The sequence below is a fragment of the Microplitis mediator genome, chromosome 10, assembly GCF_029852145.1.
Source record: "Microplitis mediator isolate UGA2020A chromosome 10, iyMicMedi2.1, whole genome shotgun sequence".
NCBI classification, from domain to species: Eukaryota; Metazoa; Arthropoda; class Insecta; order Hymenoptera; family Braconidae; genus Microplitis; species Microplitis mediator.
The window spans coordinates 7,027,192-7,049,756 of record NC_079978.1 but is presented as its reverse complement, the minus strand read 5'-3'; the positions used below and the strand labels follow the sequence as shown (position 1 = coordinate 7,049,756).

General features: G+C 31.0%; 2 protein-coding genes across 5 annotated transcripts in view; one reads left to right on the top strand and one right to left on the bottom strand.

Annotated features, from left to right (window-relative positions):
* The window catches only part of LOC130676517 (calcium uniporter protein, mitochondrial), a 37,906-nt gene that overhangs the window by 3,206 nt on the left and 12,135 nt on the right, over nucleotides 1-22,565 (bottom strand). Inside the window, exons 2-4 of one of the 2 annotated variants that reach the window (XM_057482798.1) lie at nucleotides 20,921-21,137; nucleotides 8,119-8,169; nucleotides 308-478 (exon numbers count right to left, since the gene is read on the bottom strand). In XM_057482798.1, the coding sequence (XP_057338781.1) occupies nucleotides 308-478; nucleotides 8,119-8,169; nucleotides 20,921-21,137 (439 nt within the window). The remainder of the gene's footprint in view (nucleotides 1-307; nucleotides 479-8,118; nucleotides 8,170-20,920; nucleotides 21,138-22,565) is intronic. The other variant, XM_057482799.1, reaches the window with a different exon arrangement.
* Nucleotides 1,624-20,010, top strand: LOC130676515 (uncharacterized). Of its 3 annotated transcripts, none has more exons than XM_057482796.1 (7): nucleotides 1,624-2,543; nucleotides 14,832-15,053; nucleotides 15,176-15,482; nucleotides 16,021-17,118; nucleotides 17,208-18,025; nucleotides 18,141-18,371; nucleotides 18,486-20,010. In XM_057482796.1, exons 1-7 carry the CDS (start codon nucleotides 2,464-2,466, stop codon nucleotides 19,594-19,596), a joined length of 3,867 nt encoding a protein of 1,288 aa, XP_057338779.1. In that variant the 5' UTR covers nucleotides 1,624-2,463; the 3' UTR covers nucleotides 19,597-20,010. The 3 variants fall into 3 exon arrangements, with proteins under 3 accessions (XP_057338779.1, XP_057338776.1, XP_057338778.1); XM_057482793.1 differs by having other exon boundaries at nucleotides 18,129-18,371; XM_057482795.1 differs by lacking the exon at nucleotides 1,624-2,543 and adding an exon at nucleotides 4,736-5,038 and having other exon boundaries at nucleotides 18,129-18,371.

Below are 22,565 nucleotides of genomic sequence, written 5' to 3'. Positions count from 1 at the left end.
TTAGCCTACGAAATTCGAAAATTCAAATTATAAAATTGACATGAAAATTTAATTGAAATTTATTTAACAAATTTCGTTTATCTCCTAATTGATAACAACTGTAACTAATTTTTTTTTTTTCAAATCTATATCTAAGCGAAATTGCGACGACGTCGTCCTTTTTTCAATTAATGCTTTAGTTTTTTTGAATTAATTGATAAAATTTTGATACACTTATGACAGTTGAAAGTCATTTAAAATTTTTAAAAAGTGGGGGGCAGTGTCTGCGAATGGCCTTAAGATTGAAAGTTTGATAAATGGACCATACCTAATGTCGTAATACATGCTCTGTCTATTCCACGGTCTTCTTCTTTCAACATATGAATAAAATCCCCCACTGTGTTGGTTATTGGCTTGAGGGTGAAGATGCACTTTTCTTTTCGCGATGGCAGAGGTACCGTGATTCGCGGGTAGCCTCGATGGAAATCAATTGTCACACCTTTAAAACAATTTATTAAAAATATTCATTATTAATTGTCTAATTAATTAACTAAATAAATACATACATAAGAAATGTGTTTATGAAATTAATTAAGGCAAATTAATGCTTTTTTTTTAATTAAACGATCATTCTGGTCTGGAATGCAGTTAAATCAGTCAGACTGTTGGATATAATATTCATGCTCGTGATGTAAACACACAACATGGGGTAGAAGAAGAGGGAGTACAATAGAATAGAGTAGAATAGAGAATACTATATTTGAACGAGAAGAAACGGGCCGAGTCAATTCTCGCGTGATAATCGCGCAATCGGTAGTCAGTCCGTATAACCTGGTTAAGAGCCCGTTGATTTTAAGTAAAAGGTATTAGAGTGTGTAGACTCGCAATGAGAATAAACTCTATAGTATATTTATAAAAGTGTAAATATATATATATATATATATATATTATTGGTAAAGCAAATACATATGTATGTTTGTAGTATATTTGATGATCTTTCCTGACGGAAGCAGAACGGAACCGCAAGAGGCTTTTAATCAATTCCGGTACGCGTATATGGTATAGCTTCAGGGTATCGTATCTCCAATTTTCTCTACCTCTATTCATACATATAAGCCCTCTCCCCGAGGCTAGATGTTCTGGAGACATATCTATCTACAAATTGTTTATTTATACATAATAATTAAAAAGTTATTATACCTGTGAACATATGGCCGTAATGCCAATTGATAATCGATAAATAAATTATTTTTTATCAAATAAAAAATTTATTTATTTATACTTATACTTTAAAAAATTTGCGGAGTGAATGCGGATTAAATCCGGAGTGATTGCGAAGCGAATGCGTGTTTATTTCTTTAATCTCCTTGGAGTGAAATTCACTCCGAAAGGGAGTTTATTTTAATATTAAAACTCCGAATCGGAGTGAATGTGGATTGAAATAAAATCCGTAATCTCCGAATTCACTCCCGATTTTATACAGTGTAAGTGCGATTTTTTTTTTTATTAATTATAGAAATTATAAATAATAAATTTAAATTGAGAGAGAAATCAATAGGAAAAATAATATTTAAATATATCTGAAAGGATATGTTAATATTTGGACCACAATAGTTTCTAATATATTTATATTGCTATTAGTAATTAATAGGCGCTGAGAAAAACTGGAACTCGGGTTTTTATGCTATGGAAGTTGCGTTCATCTAGTGGAACCATGTGATGTTGGAAGTGGTAAGAAGCCGCAATCGCCAATTACTCCCCGCTGCTGCTGTTAAACTTTTGCGCAAATTCTCACACGCGTCTCATCTACCCTATCAGTTTAACGCAAGACTGTGAGCAATTAATAACTTACGACTGGTGTTGTTGTGTTTAAAGAGAATCCTTTGTAAATACCCACTGGTGTTATGTTGACATTGCAACTGACGTTTAGTACTTAAATATTTTGTATATATTTAGTGGATTTACGCGAGATGCATAATGCGATTATTAATGTCTTGTGCTGTTAAATGCATCGCCGAAGTTCAAAGTATCTTTTAAACTTAATAGTGTTAAGACAAATTTTATGCTGGAAAATTATGTTTTGATTGAAATATTGGGTCGAAGCTACAAAGCTAAGACCCGTTCTGGATAAAATTAACGTAAGAAAACTCTCAAGTTTCATTGCAGTATCGAGAAAAAAAAACGAATTTAAAAACTCTACTATAAGTGTCGAGAAAGGAACAAGATTTTAAGGCCTTCGCCATCTGGTGTTGGAGTCGTAAACTCATAAATTACGGACGGATGTGATTGACATTGTAAATCCAATACATACAGGAATAGAATGCTTATAATAATGGAATTATCTTGGATTTCCAATAGAACTTCTATTAATGGACTGTAATGGCATACTGTCATCAGTGCTATTAAAGTGGTAATTTACGTGTAATCAAACTCTCACCCTCATCCTCTTGTCATTTCTCTTAAGAGGGATTCAAGTAATTGATCATGGGTGGTGTACAAAGTGGAACAAACAACTTGGGTGATGCATTATGGACTCAAGAGAGACAACGACAACAAACTCAAAGGTTTATTTACTTATATTTAACACATACTTAATTCAAATTACTAATTTATTGAGACAGTAAACCTTTTAGTGATAATTAAATTTTTCATCAGCAATGAAAATTCAGCCACGAAATTTCTATTGAATTTTTTATGCCCAAGTTTAAAGTTAGAGTAAGCTTCATTTAATCGCGATTACGTTGTAGTTGGGTGCATATCCTTACAGAAACTTGACTTTTTTTACTTCTGTTTCTTCATTCTCTCCTTCTTCTCATGTCTAAAACTACTTTGGTTAATATGAACTCGAGACGTGAATATAAACCTTTCTGTATATCCAGGTGTAGCTCTAAACTACTCAACGTGATTTAGAGTATTTGGAAACTTTTCTTTTACACGATGAAATATCTCGGTTTTGCTCTTAATTAAATCATATATTTCAAAAACTCGTTTGCATGAATAGTAACTTTTACATTATCGCGTGATGATGTCGTATAATCAAAAAGTCGTTCGTTTTTTACAATAAAAATCATGGTTGGGTTGCATTGTTTATAAAATCTCTATAGAAAGTATTTAATAGGGAGAGACAGAGTAATTGATTAATATAATTTTTTTTTAATTCTTTTACTTGATGCTGTTTTAAGTGATAATGGCTGATTGTTAATTGGTGCTCGTTGCAGCGGTCAAGCAACGCTTATTAGTACGTGATCGCGATCTAGTTGCTCATCTCACGTGAAGGAATTATTATAAGAGTCGTCGCGATACTCCACTTCTTGCGTGTTTTTTTTTTTGTATCTAAATTTTTTATTTTTTTTTTAATTAAAGCAAAAATTATAAATTCAGTTATTAAAAAAAAAAAAAATCCGTTAAACATGAAAATGTTTTTTGCAGTAAATTACTATTAGGAGTTAATTAAAAGCAAACAATTAATTAAAATTTATTTGAATTTAAATTTTAAATATTAAAAATACATTTTTTTAAACTGCAAAATATCTTTTTTGTTTTATAAAAGGGCTTATAAATATTTTATCACTTTCTAAATTATGAATTATGAATAAATAAAGATAAAATTAATCATAAAAAAGAAATCTTGAGAGTATAATTATAATGATAATACGTATAGAAGCACATAGAGTTTACGGAGCGATATTATACCTCCAAGCATTGACGTACCGTCAGTTCGAATTGAATATGCATGTACATGTATGTTTACGATACATATTAACAGTAGCGTAAATCTATTTATTGAGTGAAATGCGGTCAAGTATTGGGCTTTGTATCCATTAGTAACAACTAGAGCTGGAGATAATCCTCTCTCAACTCTGGTTCTATAACTGAGGCTGTGAATCCGGTGGAACAATTGGTTACGTTGCATCCAGCAGCTTTATAATACTGACATCCCATCTAGTCATATTTCCACTTGTGTATTTTCCGATTTAATGAAAATTTGTGGTTAAAACTTATTCATCATCCAAACGAACCGCGCATACTAAGCGAGCAGAGAATACGTTGTTACGTCAAGTAGGATTAAACCCGCCGTCACATTTGATCTATTGAATTACGCGGGTATTTCTCTTCCTAATGCAAAAGAGAAACTTTACGTATTTAAGGAAATGTCAACCTTGGCTGAAATTATCTACATATTTTTAATTATATCCCTCTGTCATTTTTTTTTTTTGTTAATCATGCACCTCAGTTTCAGTTTAAAAAAAGTAGAAAGGAAAGCGAGTTGTTGAGTTGAGAGGATTGTAATGAGGATGAGAGAGGGTAAAATGGAAATAGCGGAACACCGGACATCCGTATTGTACGTTTGGGTCATACTGGAGTACTCTTTTCGTGTTATGTGGTTTTAGTTATACTTTATATTCAACATTTGTACGTTCACTCTGCATTATTTTATATTATTAGAATTCTTATATTGTATTATTTGTAGTATATATGACATGCCATCGTGTGTTAAACAAAGAGTACTGTAATAGAAGCTTTAAATTATATTTACATTAGGTTACATGAAAAATTTAAATAAATGTATACATATATAGAGTGGAAATGGTATTTTAGTGGTTGTTGATAATGTTATAGTAAAATACGCATCGTTTCGCTTCACTCATCAACGAATGTTCTGCATGTTTCACATGCCAGTTGTTATACACGTTCATAAGCATCAAGTTTTACATCAATACCTATTTGTTAGCAAAACAAAGCACTCATTGGGCGTGTTGTGGTTTAACCACTGGTACACCTGGATATCCCGTAGATCGACCAGTTGTGCTGTAAAATTCGCAGAGTCCGTAATAAACGTTTTCGGTGCTCTAATTATTAATGAAAGTGAATTCAAATCGGATTATCACCGTCGTTACGCGGTGGTGTAAAGTTATTAACTATTGATTATAAATAAAATACAAAAGATATTAGTGTGAGTTTAATGGATCGTAAAAAACAAAATGTTTTCGGTGAAAATTGTTTACTGTCAAGTGACGATGGAGTTTGTGGATCCGGGCGAGCCGGAAAATGAAAACAGGTGTGTTAAAATATGTGAAGACTTTTTTTTTATTGTTACTAGAGAATCGTGTAATAGAAAAATTTTCATTATTATTATTTATTACAACGTAATATTAAATTTATCTCAATATCAATTTACCAGTTGAATGGATGCGCGAGCAAGTTTAAGTTGCTTTTAGCAGTATAATGGCAAAGTACATCTAGTTATATATAGCACCTTAGTTCTATATACATTTGTTGGTGTCACGCGATACCATGCAGTAGCATTAAAGCTTCCGTACTTTAAGCTCTACATTTTCTTTTTAAAAGAAAATTTTAAAGCTGAGCTAAAAATTAATCCGACAGCATCGCGCACTTGACTGTAATTCTAATTAGAAAAAATGATGTGCAAAGAGCTTGTATTTAACTGTCGCATTAAACCAGTTTTTATTAATTAGTAGAATTAATTTAAAAATTTTAATAACATATTCATTAATTAATAATTAATGTTTTTTTTATGGGATAAAGAAGAATTTTTGACGACGCAATATTTAAGGGACGACCCGTGACGAATGAGTTGACTTACGCAGACACTATTCACTTTCACGATCGTCAGTCCGTGACCATTCTAACCGTTTCTTTCAGCAGCCTTGAATGCATCAATGACCCGCGCTCCAGCTTTTAGTTCTAACCATCAACCCTCGGATTAAATCACAATGATAATAAATAATCGTTACCTTAATTACAGAATAGAATAAAAAATAAACAAAAATCAAACTGATAATTACAATTTAATAAAAATAAATCTCTAATTTATTAATTTATTTAAGTGACGTATCATTATGCAATAAAGAAATCGTTATGAAGTTTTCATCCTTCTTCCATGGCAAGTTAACTGTGGAAAGTTTAAACCCAAGTGGGGTTATCAATGTAAAATATAAATACGTAATTTCCCGTGTATCGTTTTTGAAGTTGCATGTTGAGAAAATAACATTAAATATATATATATATATATATATATATATATATATATATATATATATATATATATATATATATTTTCAAACTCTTTTACAACACTAACTCTATGATAATTATATATTTATTATAATCCTCAATCCCGTGTTCTTGATACTTGGCTTTCATAAAAAATAAGAACTTCATACAAAAGGTCGACGCCGCTTCCTGTGTTTTAATTTCATCATTGTAATTTTTTATTTCATTATATTTTAAAATATATTTTATTTAAACATCTGCAAGGTCGACTATCAATGCAATGGTGAATCACGCTCCACCTTCACCTGGTACACTATTATACCGGTAACGCATATAAATATATAGTGTAGCTGTTATATATTATATTATGTATATATATAAATGCGCAGGTGGTTTTGGGTTGTTAGGTGTAGGGGTTGGGACAATTCAAAAGTTTGTATCAGTTCTCATGGGAATACTCGAATACTTGCTCGGAAACACAATTCATTTCAGTTATGAACTGTTTCTCGACATGTACGATTGTTAGTAACTCTCTTGTTTAAAAATTTTCAATTACTTTGTAAGTTAATAGTTATTTTTATTTTTATTACTAGTACCTTTGCTGCAGACAAAAAGGCTTTCAGTGATTTTTTTTTCTGCAAGATAAAAGTTATTTTAGAGTAGTGCGTAAAACGATCTTTTTCCACGACGTTAAGTTCTATGGGGAGTGTCATCGTAGTGCTCTTAACAGAAAGCTGATCAAAAGAAATACGATAGAGATAAAAAAGTTGATGGATTAATTTTTTTTTATTGTTGCTTGTGTTGAATTGTTAGTAGAAAAAAAAGCTCCTAGTGATGCATTAGTTATGTATTTGTCGTTTGTTTGTATAAACAAACGCGTCAAGTGTTGTGATTTATGTTTTATGTTAGAAATATATTACTCATGAGGGGTTGCAAAACACGCAAACATTTAGTATTTATTTTTCAGCTTCGTTGTGTTTGTTTCTATTATATTATACACGCTAAAAAAAATGATAACTATTATCATCTTGCCGGAGGAAATGATTATTATATTGTATGATATAATAATTATTATATTTATATACACAGTAAAAAATATTGTGTATCTGTGAAATCGACACTTTTCAAATTAAATTCAACACAAATAGTCAGTGTTAAAAAACAGCACGAATATTGTGTGGACCGTTTCTAACACACTTACACACAGGTTATGTTGATTTTAAATGTACTTGAAGTTCGGAACGTTATTTGCGCAACGAAAAAAAAAAATTGCACAGTAAAAAATCTACTGGATGACTAAATTTCCAAAATATTTCGCATATAGATGCTGATATGTCAGCCAAAAATCTTAGGTCACTACGTCTTAAGCAGTCGAATTACATAAATATTTTTTTCATTTTCGTTTCGCGGAAAACGTTCCGATCTTTTGGTACATGATTTTGAGACAAAATTTTTTACTGTGTATGTTAACTATTTTTTTCTCGTATGGTAATATTTATTATTGCTGAGAGTAATATAGTTATCTAAACCCTCTCTTAAATTTGAAATAGTGAAAATAGTAGCTATTTACTATTCACGCCGCGAAAAATTGGGAGTAAATAGGGAGTTTATTTTTTCAGCTGAGTGATTTCAGAGTGATCTAGATTTTATTTAAAATTGCATTCACTCCGATTTGGAATTTCAATTTTCAAATAAACTCCCCGAAGTGAATTTCACTCCGATGGGATTAAATAAATAAATAGTCATCCGCTCCGCATTTACTCCGCTAATTTTTTACAGTGTACTAATGGAAAGTATATCACTAATTCAGATAGCGGTTTACTTTTCACTAGCAATAAGTGAATATTTACTGCAGAGTCGTGATTTTCACTACTTCGTTTTTAGAGAGTAGTGATATTTTTTATATCCGAAAAATTTGTAAATTTTTTCATCTAAGATGATAACCATTATCATCTCGGATAAAAAAGTCAACTATCTCCGATAGAAAAACAATAAGAATTTTTTAAATGTAAAGATGGAAATAGTGACTCCGTCAAGATAAGAAGCATTACCACTTTTTTTCGGCGTGTTTGATTGATAGATTTTTTTTTATTTCTTGATGATATTTTTTTTTTTGCCACTTACTTTTAACTTTTTCACGTTTACGTTCCTTTTTCTGCTGTCTTGGGCTATCAGCTGGAATAAAAACATTTTTTACCTACGGAGTTTTATTAAGTAATAATGAAAAAATCTTCCGTTATTTTTCTTTTCTCTTATTTTTTTTTGTCTGTAATTGTACAAAGAATGAGTTAAGATTTCCAACTCGGTTTAATGTCAAGTGTACTCTTTGTAAGATGTAGATTAGACATGAAAGTGACGTAAAAGCTCAAGAGTAGTTGGATATGAAAGGAAAAAAGCTCTTGGCGCCATTTAAATGAGTAATGAATTTAGCGTTCGTCATCCCGATTGTTTTGCTAATGGATTCTATTTTGTTGACAATTGTTGTTTCCATAATTTAATTTAACACTAACGACCCCATAATATGTAGTTCAGTAGATAAAAATAAACGAAAAAATTTACTCAAGTCTTAAAGAGAGATTTAAGTGAAAATAAAACCACAAGATAGTGAATGTGGTCAGTAAATATATAACAAAACAAATAAACAAAAAGCCCTGAGAGATTTCATTGGACAGATGAGAATGTTGTTATTTTTCATGTTTACTTATAATTATAATAAATACACTTTCGCGTAATTGGATACATCTATTACAGAAGCTGCTACTGAAGCAGCAAAAAAAAAAATTCAGGTAATACTTTCTTCGTGTCTGGTATATGAATCGACAATCTGACACCTTAATAGATGACTAGGATTATAATAATGAAAATAATAATAATTAATGAGGGCAAATATCAAGTCGAGCGTGATAATTGATAGAAAAAATCATACGTCAATGATACGAGAAACAAGAGGGTATAGATGTGCATTGCTCCGTTAAATTAACCTCAAGGTCTTGTTAACAAATTTAAAATTTATGCATAAAATAAAAATAATCTGTATCTTTTTATTTATTTATTTATTAGTATGTAGAATATTCAATTATTTATAATTATGATAACTACTATAAATAAATAAAAAATAAAAAAATTTGTTGAATTATTATTTGATAAAATTTTAAACTCAAACAGAAGGCACCAATGTCACAGGATTCAAATTGAGAGTCAATAATAAAACTTGTTCACTAAACCAATTACTAAAAGACTTGCCAAGAATTTACTGTCGCTTCTATACTTACAGATGCAATCTTGGAAATTTTTTTTACCCGTAAGCTACTAAATATATACATATATAATAAATCTCTAAAAAAAATTTCCTACTGATTATAATAATAAATTTTATTACGAAATTAAAAATAATAAATTCAGTAGCAAAAAAAAATTTCCTTCATTTAAAAATATTGCAGCGCGCCCCGAAAATAAATTAAGCAATAAATTATCATGTTAAAATATTCAAATCAAATTATTAAAAAAATGCATTTAAATTCAAAAATTAAGAAAAAATTTACGCCGTTTAAAATAAAAATTTTTGCACGTAACATTTTGTTTTTTTCTAAATATCTGGAGAACTTTTAGCTATGAAAGAGGACATGGTTGTTAAAAGTCATGGTTTATGAGCCAGAGTGTTTTCTAATTTAAATTAGAGCCTTAGAATATGTATCACGTTATGTGAAAAAATTTTTTAAAAAAATAGAAAAATTATAATTACGTTATGCTCGGTCCACAAAGACCTTGACATGCGACTTGTCGACTATTATTATCATATTAAATTAAAATATCTTAAACTACAATTAATTTCACTTTTCTATTCAATGTTAATTTCATATTTATTATCTCTCGTTTTTTACATATACTTTATTATTTTTAATTGTTATCAAGATTCATCTGTGCATTAAGTAGTTAAGCTGAGACACGTTTATAAATTATCATTATATTCTATAAAGCAGAGATATAGAGATAAATAAAATGTACTGCACGTTTCAACGCGAATCTTTAGAATTATTTGCGAATTAAATGTTTAGTTGAAACAAATTTAATTTTAAGTCACGAGTGGGGTCCCAAGATTTAAGTGACGAGACTTGTTGCAAGTTAGTGCTTCAGTCAAGACCACTTAGACCATTGTTTTGTATTGTACTGCTTTACATTGTGCTGTGTATGTGTGTATTCATTGCCTCCCACTACTTGAAAAGTTTTCAGTGCGGCCTGATGGGGAAGTCGGGCCATAACTCGACCCAAGAGGCCACCAATCGAGCAACTACCACTTTCGTTCATAGTTTGAACCGAGTAAAGTCGAGTGTTCTGGGCAGGTGTGCTACGATCAAAGAGTACGGTCACGCGATATCGATTGTCATTTCAGACCTCTCGTATTATTTATAAATATTTTAGTAGTTCATGTTTCAAATTTTTATCTTAACTAAATATAATATATGCCAGTGATTATTTATTTAAAAAACTAATCAATGAATAGAAAAATTGTAGTTCGAGTTGATAAAAAAACTGAGTGTAAATTTTAGATATAAGATGAAAATTTTTTCTGTACATATATATAAGTTTACTTGCTAACGGTGAGTGCTTACAAATTTCGCATTAGTATTTTTTTTCCAATCTAATATGTAGCTTTCAATATTTTTCTATCAAAATATTCAAATATCGTCAATATTTTTATACTATAAATTTTTTTATAAACTTTTCTGATTTAAACTTTTACTCATTATAACTTCGTATAATGATTTATTTTCAAAGTTTGTTTAAAAAATTTTGATTTATTATTTTTTTTTCTTTTTTTATGAGGATAAAAATTTTTAATGGATTTTATTATCCGAGAGATGTTAAGATTTTTTGAAGCTCCGTTTTAATCTTCTGAGCGTGGTTTCATTTTTACTTTTATTTCATATTACGTCTTCCTTAAGGATTACGTTTGTACTATTATAAAAAAAAAAAATAGATTACGTTTTTTGATGTTCTCACAATAGAGATATTTTATTGTCATGTCCGAAGACAATTTTTATCGAGCGTTATGATATACAATTGATAAAAAGGATATAGAAGAAAAAAAAAATTGACAGAACTTGTATTTTTTTTCTGTTTGAGTTTATAATTTATCACGAGGACTTTGGGCGGTGCAAGGTACACCAAGATTGATGTTTCGAAGTGGGTTATTTTAGCAGAAGAAAAAAATAAAATAAAAAGTAAAAGTCATAAATATTAAAAATATTCTGTTAAAGAAGTAGTATAATATATTGATGTATTTAGTTTATTTATTTTATACGGGCAAGTAGATACTTTGCTGTCAAGTCAAGCATCAGTTGTTCCGAGTGCGATACTTCTTCCGGTTAGGGTCATAGGATATTCCTCGCCTGTATTCTTATACGTGAGGAGATACAAGGCTATTGTACTGTGACACCCACCCTATAAGTACTAAATAACCGTTGGTTATAGACAATATATATGTATATGTATATACAGACATTGTCTTTAATTTTAGTCAACGGAAATTTATAATCGATTAGTACTCGATCTGCATCATTGACCATCGGGGAGGTCATTAATAGCTGAAGGAAGTTATGCTGATTATTTATGACATAATGGTCAATTTTGTAATTAATTAATTCTTAAGTGTGCTGCCGAGAAAGTAATAGGTAATTAAATAAAAAAATATAATTAGTTATTGAGTAAAAATATTTTTACAGCGTAGGTGAGTGCATTAAAAAATGCGGATGCGTAATACGTTATTTACGAGTGGTATTTTTGTGAGTAATTATTTTTATTTAACACGATGAAAGTCACGTTTGTTAAATATTTTATTGAGATTAATTATAATTTTTAAATATGAAAGTATTGTGGTAATAAAAAGTAGAGTAAGAATAAAAATATGCAGAGATAATATATTTAATAGTTTATAATAAATATTTAATGAATAATTTATATGCTTGAAAAATTCAGGAATTATAGATAATATACGTTCGGGTGATATTTATTGCTGTAACGTGAATTTTATTATTTATTATTTGAATTTTCAATTTTTAATAAAGTCATTATAAATTGCAATAAAATTAATAAATCATAAATTTATGTAATAATTGAGTTTTATACTTTTTTTTTTTTAATGGACGAATTAATTTTTCATAACGATTTTAGTTACTGAGTTAATGGTTCCAGCAAAACATAAAAAATTGTATTACGTATAGTATTATTTTACAAATAATTATTTTTAATATTAAAAATTAGTTCAGTAAAAAAAAAGGAGTTGATTATTATTATGAAAGATTAGTGATATAATTTAATTAAGAAAAATAATAATTCCCAAACTTCACGAATCGTATTATTTTAATGATAACTTTCATTAATTTATTTCAATTATTTACTGACGTTCACAAAGAAAATAAAATTTACGACTAGGGGATGAAAATTATGTCAGAATGCGATAATTACAGAAAATGAGTTGTATACACAGAGAAGGGTGACACGGCCGATGATCCAAAGACAATTGATCCCTGACAATTAATACTTGCGACGATTGATCCGCCGATAATTGATATGTCAATAACTGATCTACGCGACAATTAATGGCAATCACAATTTATCCATACACAATTTGTGTGTGAGCATATTTTTAAAGTTACACGCACACAAAAATAGTGAAAAAAGGGCGTAATTTTTTACATTTATTTGTGTGTGAGTAAATTTAAAAAATTCACACACACACAAAATTTGTGAAGAGAAAAAAAAATATGTTTATATATATATATATATATATATATATATATATATATATATATATATATATATATAATATAAAATAGTTTCTCCAGTAAGCTAGATGTCGGCGTATAAATTGTCGGGATATATATTGTCGCGTGGATCAATTATCTAAGAAATAATCGTCGCAAGGATCAATTGTCTTTGGATCAACGGCCAGGTAACCTACAAAAGAAAAGGATTTTTGTCGCAAAAAAGTTTTAATTGACCCAACAAATTTTTTGCAACCTGAATTGAAAAGAAAAATTTTTTTGAGACGGGAAAAAATTTCTTGCGCCAAAAAATGTTTTCTAATCCTAAGAAAATTTTTTGTTTTTATTTCATAATGCAGAATATTTCTTGCGCCTAGATATTACCCTTTTTAATTGTGTCATAATAATAATAATAATAATAATAATAATAATAATAATAATAATTTATTTGAATAAGATTTGTCTGGCTGCCCAATTTCAAAGAACAGTAAGGGACAAATTTTTCAAAATCGATTTTTTAGTACTTTTAGTTGAAATGGAGTCTTGTGAACATGATTCAGTACATATTTCAAAAATTTTATTCTTTTCAGTTACTGAGTTTTGAAATTGAACAGCCGTGTAGCTCAGCAATAAAAATTTGTAAGAGTAAATTCTTTTTTTCTTTTTTGAGAATAAAAGAAATGGCGAAAGAGATCACGTATCACTCGGTTTATATTTTTTTCGTCCGATGTCCGAAAGCTGTTACAATGAAAATCCGCGTTAAAATTACATAACGATCAGCCGGAGAGAAGAACAATGAATGAAATCGGATGGAGGAGATGTCGGTGTTTCCTCAAAGATTTGTTTTATTCATTTTAGTTGCGGAACCTCATTTATCCTTTCAATTAGTCAAAACATTTTATTTTATTTTCTTTTGTTTTTCTTTTTTTTTATGGGAAACTCTTTTAATTCAACAAACGTACAGACAGACAGACTATACCTATCTGATGATGTTGAAAAAGTTAAGAAAGACGAGAGATGTGGGGAAAAAGTATTCTATCCAAGTTTTCCACCGCGTTTCTAAGCTACATCTAGAGTTGAAGACTCTAGGGATTTTCCCTGGTCTTTTCTTAAGAATATATACAATGCTGTGTAGTAGATATAAATTTTATCGTACATATAAAGTAAATTAAAGTTAAATACATAGTAAAGACGAGTATTTTTATTCCATATCTATCTCTTTATAATCACAAGCTTTTCATTTTTGTATTGTCTCGAGCACAGACTGTATTTTTTACGATGCTGTCCGGTTAATTTTATTTTTTTTTTATCTTGATAGCCTCGAGTCAATTATTTCAACTCGGCTATCATTACATAACTATCCAATTTAGAAAACTTAATCCCCAGTTTTTTTTTAAATTTAAAGCCTAGATTTTTTTTAAATCTCTGAAAATCACGAATAAATCATTTTTTTTTTTTCTCGTTAATTTTCAGTGCACGCGTAAATCAGTTATAATTGGATTAAAATGCGTATTTCAGGTACTGAATAGAGGCTTTACATTGTACAGATTTTTTTTTCATTTTCGTTAAAGAGATTTTCATGTCCATTCATGTTTGCCCTCGCTGGAAAATCAATGCAGCTTCATTTGGTATCCCGGCGAGAGCTTGATTGAGTTTTAATTGATTTCAAATCCAACACATGAGTTATTATATCCCCATAACCAATTTTTTTAAAAAAAAGTATTCATTTTTATTTATAACCCGCCCACTTCATTGAAAAATAAAAAAAAATAAGTGACCTTTCTTATATAAATATTTCGCTAATATGACCAGTGGTTTTTGGTTGCGTACCTTGAGACTTGAATTTGTAATTCAGAGTATCACTTTAACCTTGAATAATTTTTTCACTGCATTTGTTTACTGCATAAGAGAAACCGTGACGCGTGACAGCATGTTTATGGGTATGAGGCAATTTATTGTTATGTAAAAGAGATATTATTCCAAAAACATCTTGATACCGGTGTATTTATTTAAGATATTGATTTTAAAAATGACTAAATAAATAAATAAAGGCTTCATTTAAACAATTTACAGGAGATCCACACGTTACGATTCAACTCAAAATGGACAAAATACTCAAGACAGGCGTAAATTACTTAAAAGAACAAGGAGTTTAGCAGTGATATCTGAAGACGTAACGAAAAGTGATAGGGGAAGTCAAAACTATCATCTTGGTGACCCTAATCTTTTGATTCCTCGGAGACCTCAGCTTATACCGAGAGCTAAATTGATCGACCGGAACTCTTTGAAAGATAGGTATGATACCCAATTAAATATCATAAAAATCCAATTTAAATATGATAATCATGGGATAATGTAATTATTGAACAAATATTTGATACTAATTACGATAAAATTATATGGTTTGGTTATTTTAGACTATCTAAAAGTCAACAGCACCTTTCGGATGTTAACGACAGATATCACGAGGCGAGGCCCTATCACTCTCACTCGACGTGCGATCTACATACGACACAGCCTCAATCTTATTATCATCCCGAGATCCATTGCAATCGCAGCGAAAGCCGTCAAGATCCCGATCGATTGAATATTCTTAATTGGCCGAGGACTCCGCGCAGATACAAGAGTCATCAGGATCTCGACACTGTCAGCGGCCTTGTTGATATTGTCGAAGACAATTGGCCTCTTGAAGAGATTCATCGACAGTGTGATATATACACTCAGGTTATTTTCATTATTTTTATTTATTCTTCTACTTGGACTCTGTTTTTTTTTGTAATAAATTATTCAATAGCCCGCGTGTTTATTTGAAATTGTTCACGCACAAGTACCATCCATTAACGTAATGAAATTCTTCACTTGACACGAAAAAAACAAATGTTTAGATTTTTATTTCTCTCTTTTTATCAATTTGTTTAAAAAAAAAAATTTAACTTTGCGGTAAAGTGATTTGCTTCAATTACTTTTTATAAGAACCTAAAGTCCACAGGAAAATATTTAAATTTCAATTTTAAAAACGTATATTAAAATATTTTAGTATCTAAGTAAACTATAAAAGTCTTTAAATAATAAAAAAAAAAAATATATCCTTTTGGCACTGGTTTTATTAATGGGTATTTAAAAAAAATATCACATATATAGAAAACCGCAATGCGTATACATTTAATATTATATAGTAAAGAGGAATTTGTATACGTGAATATGTACATAAATGTGTGTTGTGTAAAGTAATAAACGTATATTTGTACATTTTATAATGTAGGTCAAACGTAAGCGCAAGGAGCACAGAAGTTTGGATAGCATTTTATTTGAAGATGAGGGAGAATTGGAGTATTTTGACGTGTTAAATCTATTACCATTGTCAAAAGTACGTCTTGAGCTCGACGATTCAGACAATCGTCATAGCAATTCAAGTGTTTCTGTTAGAACAAACCAACTGTCACGTATAACGAACTTTGAAGAAGTGCAAGCATCCAGTGAAACTGACGAAGTGTCCGAAGATTCCGAGCCACGGCATACACCCAAGATTCTCCAAGTTTCCGAATTTTCCGACGACTATCAAGACAACTCCATACATCACGGGAGTAATGTGACGGATGAAGAAAAATGTAAAAATCATTCAATCAACGGGAATGACAACGACAATGACAACGAAGAAGAAAGTGACAATCAGACAGTAAAAGTAATCGATAAAACTCGAAAAACCAACACAGACGAAGAATCTTGGCGTAGCCTCATCTCACTGTCAAGTCGCGGCGCTTGGGAAACAGATTCGCATCGACATCACCATCATCATCACCATCACCATCGAGAGCCCTTGAGAATAACTGAGGAGGAAAATCAACAAGGAGAGGAAGTGGAAGTGGCTGAAGAAGTTAAAGAGGTACCACGTGAAATAGACATTCGAGATAAAGCAAATAATTCTGTTGAAGAGATCTTACCGAGTTCTCTAGATGTTGTTGTTGATTCTCCACAAGTCGCTATTGATGTTGGTTCAAATTCACCAGTGGAATCAAATGCCTCAAACGTCACTGATATTATAAATGCATCTGACGAAAAGGAAATAGATACGGAAATTGAGGAAATTGTAGATTTGAAAACTACTTGGGTTTCTGATAATACTGATGAACTTAAAGACACAGACAAGATGTCTCGCAGGCCACAGGTGCTGAAAATTGTCGACAACGAGGTCACGCGTAGACGCAGTCGTGGTACTAATATCGTCGAAATCGATGTCGGAGCTAACGATTCGCTGGAAAAAAACTTGGAAGTTAATAAAACGGAAGCAAACGATCACAATCATTGTCCTGAATCCGTAGCACAAAAACCCGTAGATTCTACAGCCGTGATAAAAATTGATGTAAGTTATTTTTTATGTTTATCTATCGTGAAAAAAAAAATATATTTAATCCCGTATACTTTATAGCCTTAATTTAATTTGCATTTTAGGAGCCGAGCCAGGAATGCGAAGAGCGCTTGAACATTGAGAGAACTCGGAATTTTTTTGAAGCTAAAAGTTTGGGAATGGAAGGGATTAAAAATGAATGCAATCAAGGCAGATTCGAGAGAATTGTTAAGGAAACTTCAAATATCATTGGGAAAGCATGTAATGCTGTGAAAGGGAGTCTTGGGTTTGAAGCGAGATCGGAGAGCTCTGATTTGGGACTTGGTTCCGATTGTGGAAGTGATACGAGGCGCAGATCTATTGACGAAGGGGACGATAGTGTTGACGATACGGGCAATCGTCGTCTTAAGAACAAGTCTGAACACAGTGATAGTGATAAGTATTTGAAACCTAAATCAAATTTAACAAGATCACACAGTTGCGTTGACTCAATAGAATCACAGGGAACAGATGGTCCGGAATTTGATCACATTCGTTACAAAATCGTTAAGTCGAGATTATTTGGTAAGAATATATTTAGTAATGTCCAGAACAAAGGTGAAAGTTACGATGGACTGATGGACTATTTGAGAGAGTATTCTTTTCAAGAGCTCTTGCTCGACAATAATGTCGTGATTATTGAGCCTGTACGCGCCGAACCGATGGAAATAAAGACCTCATCGATGCAAAGTAAAAGCAAGTCGACGTCTGCTCAATGTAGCAGGGTCACTGTTGGTAGTGGAAGTAGTAGTGGGACTACTACAGTCAGCACGACACAAAAGAAAGAAGAGAATGGCCAGGGTGATGGAAAGATTGAGAATGATATCACAAAGAGCCCGAAGCAATCAACTCTACGGAAACACTTTTTTTATCATCCAATCAGGTATGAAAATTGTATTTTAATATTTAATCTTAATTATTTTTTCCAACTGCGTCAATTTAGAATTTGTAGTTATGACTAATAAGAAATAATATTAAATAATCAGTTCGGTGAACAGGGTTAACCGGGAACTTATTGATGAGGAGCTACCAGATCCCGACACGGTCAAGAATGTTCGTGAAATGTTCGAAGCAACTCTCCGTTCAAAAAATTTTTCCCGTGGCCAGGAGACGAACCCTAACAGCAGCAGCAACGGAATGAAACCGAGAAAAAGTGTGAGCATGAAAGATCTGACAAGTATTGACGGACGTTCGGATGAAAATAGTGAACGTAATTCTGAAATTTCCAGGTAATCCATTAAATTAAATAATTATTTTTCTTAACTTTAAAGTACTTTCGTGATCTAGCAATACAATGAACTTTAATGGCTTTGTTTTTTTTTCTTTTTGGGTTCACAATGCAGGTCTAGATGTTCGAGTAGGGCAAAAGATCTAACAAGGCTTTTTGAGAAACTCGATAAAAACAGCTCACGTAGCGCGCAAAATGTTAAAGGGGAGGTCGGAAGCACTAAGAGTGATTCGAAAACTAAAATTCTCGCTCAATCCTTTGAAGCACGAAGTGGAAATACTTCTCCAAGTGATTCTGGGTGTGCAAGAAATAAAATATCTCCGACGCGTTATCGACAACAGAGCCGTCACCAACGACAACGTCAACAGCAGCGTAGTTGGGACGCAGGAAGTGTAAGTTCTGGAGTCTCCAGTGATTATCCGGATACTGATCCTGGCAGTGGTGTACAGTGTACGTCATCTGAGGATGAAGAGATTGATTATCGTGATGAGGAAAGTTCGATGCGGGATCAGGATAATCAGCGTGTTCAAGCTCACTTCGTTTCCCAGGATGTGCTCAGAAAAATACGCGAATGCGGTACTTCTGTTACTTATTATGGTGGCAAAGTTGTTAACACGTGCAATGGCCCTCTCATATCACCCATGAGCAGTAAAATGAAGAAGAGACAGGAACGTCTTTTGGGTCTTGATGATTGCGTTAAGTTTCGATTAGTCAAGAGCAATTCTTGTGACAGTAGACTCGAATTAGCTGGTAGGGTTATCGAGAGACGTTCAAAATTAGAGGCAAGAGAAAACTTTGCCAATAATAACAGTTATAATAATAATAATATTAATGATAGTTGTGCGAAAAAATCCGATTTGCGAAGGTGTACGATCATCGAGACACCGAGTATCGAAATTACTTCTCTAGACGGTAACTCAAGACTCGATGAGGACCATATTGAAATGGAAGAAAAAATGACAAAACGTGAACCGCCGGTTGTCATTGGGTTGGAACCAAAAAAAGATGATAATCGTAACTGTAGTGACTCAGCGGGTTTCAAAGCGAATTTTAAGCTTGGTAAAGTCGATGACAATAAATCATCAGCGATTGCTTTAAACAATGGCTTTGGAAGTGCACTTACGCGATGGCAGATAAATGAAAATCATTGGAATAAAAAACAAGAATTTGGTAAAATGGAGTTCGAAGAGTTTGAAGTACTCGAGGATAGTTTGAACGGCGATTAAAAAATTGCTTATAAGAGATTTGGAGTTAAATTTTTTTGAATTTTCACCATAATGATTATTCATTTATATTAATGCATTTAATGTTTTATTTAAATTTTAATAATATTAATATTAAATGAATTGCAGTAAGAATATGATAATATATTTAGGATATATAGGCATAAATATACATATTTAAGTCAAACCCGGTCAACGGTCAGTGAGAATATGTAAATTCACATTTATTCTACTTAAATGTAATTATACTGCTTAATTAGATGGACTAAAAAAACGCTTGAAATTTTCAGAGAGAAAATTATTATTTTACAATTAAAATAATATTTTTTTAATTTCATCATGTAAAATGTGTGTTAAATATGTAATTGTCTACAACAAAATATACTTTATTATTAACAATAACCATTATTTAATTTTGTTCAAAGGCTAAGTAAAATTAAATTTTCCTCATCAGCTGCTGACTTTAAGCTGTCGGCAAATATATTAAATCAACTGATGTGCGATTAAAAGTACACGTTAAGTGTTTTATTTTTATCAGAAACAGTACTTTATATCAAGTATATATTATACATTATATAGTTAAGCGACAAGTGATCGATAAAACTGCTGAGAATTATTGTAAGAATAAGTTTAATATCTAATCTTGTCATCGCATTCTTTGATCTTTAATGCTTTGAGATGATATCTATTGGCCTCCGCAAAGTAAAGCCTTTAACTATGATTTCATCCGCTATTTTTTTTTTTTTTATTTCTCAATATAAGTAAATAAGAAATCATCAAACAGAGAAATTCTCCGAGTTGGAGATAAAATTGCTCAGCAATATGTGGAGTCCACGTGAGTCCTTCGATACCTCGATCCTACATTCTTTTATTGATCAGCAAAAATGTATGTGTGCAATATTGTCTTATTGAATTTATATAACTTTATGATTAAATCTTATAATATGAATTTCCGTATTCTCTTCGTTTAATTTAATTAGTAATTTTAAACGATTAAAATTAATTTAATTTATATTAAATTTACATACGACGGGTATTATTAATTAAAAGCTATCGTCATATTTCTTGACATAATAATAAGCTTTCATTTATACGTTTCAGAGAACTATATACATATATAAATAGCCATATGTATATATATATTTCCTCGAGAGTTTGCTGTCAGCTTGCATTGAAACGTAAGTTTTGCGTTTTGGTTAACGAGTTTAAATTAAAGTACCAAGTACCTATATACTATAATATATTTAACTAGAGATAATAATACTCGTGTGCTTTAGACCCTATTAAGTTAATTAAACGCTGGATAAATAAACTAATTACATCTCACCTATAAGAGTCGTGCTGTCGGGTTCATTAGGATCTTTTTCATTTTTTGAATCCTTTAACGGTTTTTGTTGCTGATGTTGATTTTGGTGTTGACTTTTCGTATCTTTAGATTCCTTTTGTTCTTTACTAAGTATGGGGCTGATTGTTGGGCCAAAAGTACCCCTTGTTGTTGAAAGCCCTCGTTGAGATATATGCCACCATCGTTTGCACCATGTTTCCTATAACATTATTATTTTTTCGTAACTACATACTTTATTAAATAGCGATCGACTGTGATGGATAGTTTTATTATTGAGTATTGATAATTAATAATGAATTAGTGAAATTCACTGCTAATCAGTAGATAGTCACTGTTTCTCCAGCTATACCACTAATTCAATCAGTAGTATACTTACGCTGTTAAAAAATCGGGAGTAAATTCGAAGTGACTGGGGGCTTCGGAGTAAAAAAAAAACACTTCGGATACGGAGTTAATAGGGAGTTTGCCGTTTCAATGGAGTGATTTCGGAGCTCGCGAAAAATGAATTAGTGAATTTCGCTGCTAATCAGTGGATATATGCACTGAGAACCAGCTATAAGTATACCACTGGTTAAATTAGTGGTATACTTACAGCTGGACAATCAGTGACCATCCACTGATTCGCGGTGAATTTCATTAATTCAGTTTTGGAGAGAGTGGTCTGGATTTTTTTTCAATCCGCATTTACTCCGATTCGAAGTTTTAATATTATCCCTGATTAGACAAAACGATTTGTGACGATTAAAAATTTAATCATCATTAATCGTCTTTAATTAAAACTTCGAATCGTCAGAAATCGTTTTAATTTATATGCGGAACCAGAAATTGCAATATTATTTTACGATGAAAGACGATTCATGACGATTAAAAATTTCAAATCGTCATGAATCGTCTTTAATCGTAAAATAATATTGCAATTTCTGGTTCCGCAAGAAGATTAAAGACGATTCATGACAATTTGAAATTTTTAATCGTCATGAATCGTCTTTAATCGTAAAATAATATATAGCAATTTCTGGTCCTGCATGAAGATTAAAATCGATTAAAAATTCAATTATTTTTAATCCTCTTTAATCATCAATTGACGATTCATGATGATTTAAAACGATTAAAACAGTTTTAATCGTCACAAATCGTTTTGTTTAATCAGGGTAAAATAAACTCCCCCTCGAAATAAATTTCACTTCGAGGGGATTAAATAAATAAATAGTCATCCGCATTCACTCCGAAAAATTTTTAGTGTATAGCTGGTTCCCAATGCATTTTCACTACTTTGTCGTGAAATCTACTAATTTATTTTAGCGAGAAGATTTCACGTAAAACGACCAATAGTTTACTAATATTACTTATTGATTTAGTATTTGAGTTTCAATTAAATATCAGAGATCCCAAATATTATTTAACTTTATAATTATATTTCGCTCGGCTAACTTTTATTGTTCGTAGTTTGCGTTAGCTGGTCGTTTATTATGGCGTGATACTGTTTTCAAACTTTTCGTTAATCAGATTAAATTAATATTAACCAAATGTATGGTAATTTATTCTGAAATAGATAAAGTAAAATTTATTTTTTTTATTTATTTATTCTATTTTTTCTTTCTAGTTTTAAATAAACAATTTTTTTTTT